The sequence below is a fragment of the Nanorana parkeri genome, unplaced genomic scaffold (assembly GCF_000935625.1).
Source record: "Nanorana parkeri isolate BGI_ZX_2015 unplaced genomic scaffold, ASM93562v1 scaffold242, whole genome shotgun sequence".
Lineage (NCBI taxonomy): Eukaryota > Metazoa > Chordata > Amphibia > Anura > Dicroglossidae > Nanorana > Nanorana parkeri.
Window position 1 is genome coordinate 874,212 of NW_017306510.1, and position 6,749 is coordinate 880,960.

At 37.3% G+C, this 6,749-nt stretch overlaps 1 protein-coding gene across 1 annotated transcript in view; it reads left to right on the plus strand.

The window, feature by feature from the left end:
• Positions 1-254: 254 nt before the first annotated feature.
• LOC108787093 (keratin, type I cytoskeletal 19-like) overlaps positions 255-6,749 on the plus strand; it is a 7,392-nt gene continuing 897 nt past the window's right edge. The window contains exons 1-7 of the mRNA XM_018556548.1: positions 255-830; positions 1,034-1,116; positions 2,434-2,590; positions 3,031-3,192; positions 3,327-3,452; positions 5,419-5,639; positions 6,657-6,712. Coding sequence (XP_018412050.1) covers positions 255-830; positions 1,034-1,116; positions 2,434-2,590; positions 3,031-3,192; positions 3,327-3,452; positions 5,419-5,639; positions 6,657-6,712 — 1,381 coding nt within the window. The remainder of the gene's footprint in view (positions 831-1,033; positions 1,117-2,433; positions 2,591-3,030; positions 3,193-3,326; positions 3,453-5,418; positions 5,640-6,656; positions 6,713-6,749) is intronic.

Below are 6,749 nucleotides of genomic sequence, written 5' to 3' on the forward strand. Positions count from 1 at the left end.
TTCTACGCCTTCCAATAAGTTTATATATCAGACTACATGACAAATCACCTGAAGTTCAAACAAGATTCTATGTTAAATGTACAGCAAGGGACAAAGGAATCAGATGCTTGTAAAACACCTATAAACATTGCTCATTAACAACACCCTTATACTTAATATAAAAAGTATTCTATAAATTGGGCACATTTGTATCACAATCAAACAGTCGTAACACTTCCTTTTGATCCATCCTTGCTAAAGCTTTAAGGCACAATATGAAGAACAATTCCTCAGCTGCTTCTCCTATGTTCAAATATGGAAGCTTCTACTTCCCTGAGCAAGGTGGATTCAATAGTACCCATTCTGGGCCCTCTACCCTCAAAACCTTCCATGAAAGCAATGGTATGACTTTAGGAAGAGCCTACAAAAACCTCTATGAACATTCCAAGAAATCAGATCATAAAAGAGTTAATAGTCCAACACGTGGAGGGTCCTACAATTCCTATCATGGAGAAACCTTTGACCACTGCAGTTCTTCTAGTGCCAATGGAAATTTATGGTATAAAGAAATTGCCCATTCACCTGGACACTCCTATAACATGCAAAGCGGAGGAGCTCACTCGAAAAATTATGGACGTTCAAAAAGCAATAGCCTGTTCAAAATCAATGAAAGGGAAACCATGCAATTTCTAAATGAGCGACTTGCATCTTATCTGGAGAAGGTTCGCACTTTGGAGCAGGGGAATGGCCAGATGGAAAGGAGAATATCTGAGTGGTATGAGAACAATGCCCCAAGTGCTTTGCCTGATTCTAGCCAATTTCTCAAGACAATTGAAGAGGTCCAGAAAAAGGTAACTAAATCAAAAGTTTTATGAGCAATTGTAGTTTACCATTTTCCAAACATATTTAATTTTGCAATTCTACATGTTTATGCAACTTTACATGTTTTCTGACAAGCACAAATATGTGACCATTATGAGCTCTTTTGTAAGCAACGCTGATTGGAAACTGTTAACAAACCCAACATGATCATTTCTGCTTTTTGTTCATACAGATTTTTGCTGCCACAGTTGAAAATGCTAACATTGCGCTACAGATTGACAATTCCAAATGGGCAACAGATGATTTTAGCAACAAGTAAGCATTTGACATCAGATAGGGCAAATAAAAGGACCTGTAAAAAAATGGGAAAGCATAAGTCACATAACCTATGGGTGTGAGAATATTTTGTGAGTTGTGAGCTTTTTTGTCTGGTTAGATTTGCCATTGTCAACGTTTTTACCATGGACATGACCCCTTCAAATTATTTCTAGTTCTTAGGAAACCCCTGTTAAAAATATTACATAGTATTTCTTATGTATGTATAGTGTATGAGATCAGTAGGTTGTCGATTTATTAATAAACTAACTCAAAATGTGGCATAGGTAGCATAATTGTTATCTCAAATTTTTTTACATTCCCTTGACAAAATCATTTTCAGTAATTATCATGGAATGAAACAAATAACAATAGCTAGAAAAGTAAAGCATACAGTAAAAAAAAAATGTGTGTACTCTTTTCATGAACAGTAAAGTAATGCCCCCTAGCATTTCTCCCCCTAATAATTTTGTCATAGCAAAGGCCCCTCTTATATTGGTGGTCAGAAGAGGATGGCCTGTAGGAGAAGGGCTCCCCTTTCACTGATGCTCGGTGGAAATAATGCCCTATTACATTAATGGGCAGTGCGTGAATAATGTCCCTCCAATCTGTTGTCATTAGGGATAATACCCCTTAGCATTACCTGAAAAAAATATAATTGGTGCCAATATGTACTGAGCATAGAGATGAGAAGAGAGGGTCCACTCTGCCAAGTAAAATTGGTGCAGGAACACTGCAGAGTGCAGACCCTTCTCAGAAATGAGGTCAGTCTTCCACTCCAATGTTCCACAGAACCCTGGTTTAGAAGGGCTGTCTCTTTTGAGAAAAAAAAAACTGTAGCCTAAAAAGCTTTCCAGGCATATACATAATGGTGGGTTGCATTTTTCCAGACATTTCTATTTCAAAGACTTCATTAATCCAAGGTGCTTTTTTTAATCTAGAAAATCCAGAATTTTAAACCCAGCATGGGCCAGTTCCAGTAAAGTCTGGATAATTTTCCATACCTAAGTATTATTATGTGCTGCAGGCGTAGGTATATTATACAGTAGTGAAACAAGATTGGCTGTAGCAATATATAAATACAGACAACATGTGATGGTCTAAAAGTGTGTGAAGCAGTTGTGTGCACATGTATTTCCTTTGGAAGGCTTTCAATGATCAAACTCATCTCAGTGTACATTGTGGAGCACTATATGGGTTTCTGTCCACTTCTGGGGCCTTTACATTTGGGCTGGGTTGCATCCTACTAGGTTTAACTGTCTGCGTCTAGTTGGTGAGATTTCCATTCATTTTCTGCTGTTCATTTTTACTCTAAAGATATGAAATTGAAGTCAGACTAAGGAACAATGTGGGAGCTGATGTAAAAGGACTTCAAGGAATCTTGGAAGTACTACATAAAGAGAAACTGGACCTGGAGTTTCAGGTCCAAGAACTCCAAGAAGAAGTCCAAGAAATGAAGAAGAACCATGAGGAGGTAATGTGCACAAATACTGTAAATATATGTATAACCCAGATTCTAACAGCTGTCCTTTTGCTAGCTTTTTCTCAACTGATGAAAACCAAGCAACTTCAGGTGCTCCAAAGGTTCAAATCAATGGATCAGGATCCCTTCTATTCCAGACAGCTACTGTATTTTAATATATAGATTAATATAAAGCTGAAACACATTTAAAATATATGCCCCCTGCCTCAAAGATCAGGTATAAAATGCTAGAATAAACAAATAACAACATAGAAAAACCCAGTAAAAAATATATGATAAAAAAAAAAACACATTAACAGATACTCATATAATGTATATCTTGACATGATTATGCCAGGTTTGTAAAAAGAAGATGCATATTCCTTCTAATGATTTGTATACGGAACAGTTTTTTTGCGTTCTATTAACATTTTTCATGTGATGATTGATAGGAAGTGAACTCTCTCCGTGGTCAACTGGGTGCCAGAGTCAGTGTGGAATTGGATGCCGCCCCATCTATAGATCTGAACAGTGTTTTGTCCGATATCCGAGAAGAGTACGAAAACCTAATGGAGAGAAACCTGAGAGATGTTGAAGCCATGTTTCTAGCAAGGGTAACCACACATTTTTATTTTTTAGCATGATATTTTCATTCAGTAATTGTGAATTTATGTAATAAAAATGTAAATAAAAAAGCAATTCCAAAACTAAATGCTATGATGGTCTAATATGTTTTATAATTTTATAGACTGAAGAACTAGGTTGTCAGGTCGAGCCAGGATCCGAAAACCAACAGTCAGTGCAGATTGAAATTATTGACTTGAAACGCAGTGTACAGAACCTGGAAATCGATCTACAAAGCCAGTTGAACATGGTATGCATTGCCACTTGGTTCTTTAATGTGTATTGGAGTGGTGTAGAGTTGGCTGAAGTTATGTATATTGATCTGCTAGTTCTCCTGAATCTGTACAGACTCTCCTCTTCACCTAATGACTGATGTTATATGTGATCCCCCTCATTTTTTTTTTCATCCATTCCTTTTATTCCTATATGTATATATATTTTTTATCTGTATTTGTATTTTCACCTTTGCTCTCTCATCTTTCCTGACTGCTTTTTTCAGCCTATGTTTTCTATTACCTATCTTGCCTAATTTTTATATTTTTCCTTTTCCCGTTTCCCTGTGTTTTATTTTTGCTGTGTTTGTAAAAGTCTTCTTATGGGTAAGGATAAGGAATTCTTAATTATAGCTGGCGTTATTGTAAGAACGACTAATAACATACAGCATATACAGTATGAGGTCTCTTAGAAGCCCAAGAAGGCCAATTACACAGAACACCATGCCCCACTCCAACAACTGTGTGCTGTAGATACAATACAGTCCTTTTCTACAAAGAAATTGTGTAGCATTTGTGGTTCACTAGTGTTACATTTTCCATTGTATTTATCTGCTTCTAAATCTTCCAATTGGGTCACCTGGTCTAGTGACCACCTTTAAAGAGGGGATTTTCTGTGACTTCAGAGAGATTTCCTCTAACTTGTGTTTTTGAGTGTCTTGTGGACAGTAGACAAAAGAACATTGCTTCATTGTGACATAAACAAACATGGTGGCTTTAACCTATCCAAATCTTAAAAAAGTTGTGGCTTTAGATATTGCTTTAAAGGAAACTATTTTCTTGTTTTAAATATTTATTCATGGTTGCCAGAAGGTGGTATTGTGTCTTCTTTCATAGCTCAACATTATGCAATAAAAAAACCTATTCTATTCTTGCCTAAAGTAAGGTAATGTTTATACTACAATAGCCCTGGAGGGATCTCTAAAGCAAAAGTTGCATGTGACCTCACTGATAGGAAGTTTTTTGACTGTTTTCTGCAGTGTAAATGGCTAGGGTAGCAAATAGATAGAGTGAAATAAATCCAGAGCAGGTTCTTCTGGCACTGTAAGCTCATCATTATATTATTTAAGTACAACGCTGCTTGCTATGGGTGCAGAGGCTTCAGAAGGGGTTCGTTTTAGGGCTTAGTGTAGTAATTAGGTTAAGTTAATGTCTCATCTTTACAGCCAGGCCAAGGGGTAGGATGAAGAGGTGACCACCTTGGGTGCTTCACCAAGAAGGCAGCACAAACAAGACAGGACCTGCAACCTATGCTGCTCAAGTAGTTACCATCTCATGGGTGGGGGGTGCACTTTTGCCTTTTTGCCTTTTTGCCTTGGGAGCTAAAAGACCTTGTACTGGCACTGCTTACTTTAGTAGTTAAGTATTTGGAGGTAGTGGTTATGCATTAAGGGCAATTTAAGATGATAATTGTTGAAGCTGAACTCCAGGCACAAGAACATTAATATAAATGTATTCTTCAATAGCCACCAATGATATAAATCAACTCTGTGTGCACTGATTGCCTTTACAAACCCAATTATTACCTTGTAAATGTAGTGGTGACATCATTACTGTGCTGTACAAGGAGAGAGCAGCAGTGATGCCAGGATCCTGGCTTTGATACAAATGTATTGAAACTACAGTATGTACCTATAGAGGTTAGACAATTGTAACCCACCCTGGCTAGAGATGCCAACAGGCTGCACTAAACAACTCAGGCTAATTGATTTTATAGAAAACAATGAAGAAAAGGATCAGCTGGAAGGAGCCTACAGACAATACTGGTGACTAGACCTTTGGTCTCTGCTTGCCTTTTTTTTAACAGCGCTTCCAGAGTTCAGGCCCACTTTGGTTTGTGCATAAACTCTAATTGACTTTCTTCTTAACTTGACATTATTAATTAAGCACAGCATTTATTGTGACTGTGCCCTGAAAATGTTATAATGTGATCCCTCTTCACAGAATTTAGCTCTTCAAGACAATCTGACAGAGACAGAAGCAAACTACAGCTCAGAGCTTGCCCAGCTCCAAAGAATGATTAACAATGCAGAATCAGAACTAGCACAAGTCAGATGTGACCTAGAAAGACAAAACATAGAGTATAAAATTCTTATGGATCAGAAAAATCTTCTTGAGACGGAAATTGCCACATATAAACACTTGCTTGAAGGACAGGACAGTTGGTAAGTACTACATAGCAGCGTGTGACTCTGAAATTAATTAATGGATCAATCCAACCTAATGTGGTATTTTAGTTAAGTTGATTCTGGTGGGCTGAGTCAGACCTAGCTTGACTTACGTTCCCTATCAATAAGGTCTCCCTGCCATAATTCCATACTCTGTTTCTGTTCACCTGGGACATCTGCGAGTCCTTGTCTGTTACATTTTCCATAATATAAAATAAATGTCTCATGAAAAGTCTAAGCCTCTCATAATGGCCACAACGTATGTGCAAATACTGGAGCTCAAGCACACTGACATTTCACCAGTAGAGGAAGTGGTTTAACTATCCAACCAAAACTGTTGACCTACAGTATACAACCCAGAAAATGTTGTCACTGCAAAAATAATGCGTTTTCTTAGGCAAACAAGGATCCACTGCACATTATTGCTGACTTTTTGGAGAGGTTTTAATGACCTCCACTTACATCAGGTGTCACTTTACCAGTAGTTTCTCCATGCAGAGGGGTTGTCCCCCTGGGAGCTGTACAAATCTGCCAGTGCTAATTATCATTGACACAAGATTTTATTAATCCAACACTGATTGCAGCTTACATATAATAAGTGAAGTAGGTTAAAAAGTGGTTTTCCAAGAACATAAAACTTCATGTTAAAATGAGGACCTTCTATATAGTAGAATACAGCTGTACAGCTCCTTAACAGAATACTGTGGCACCCTCTTTCTGCTGCTGTTTGAAGCGGTTGGCCAACAAGTTCCTCTAAAACATATTATGACTCCAATGGAGAATAGTTGTATTTTACAACCTGCTGCAAACCCACATTTTACCAGATATACTGAAAATTTCAGGAGTTCTCAAAAAATTTTGGTGGTATTTTTCATTAGCATTGGTACTTGGTATTTTTTTTCATGGTTCATGGGCTTTTAGGATTTTGGTATCTTCAGGTCTTCAAAGGGTGGTGCATGAAACCTTTATATGTCCAAATTCCTTTTTGAAAATAATACATTTTCTATTTTCCAGTGTTAACAAGGCAGATTCAATTGCATCAGATATAACTACATCCACTGACCCAGAAGGTAAGTTTAAAATGCCACAATCAAATATATATATATA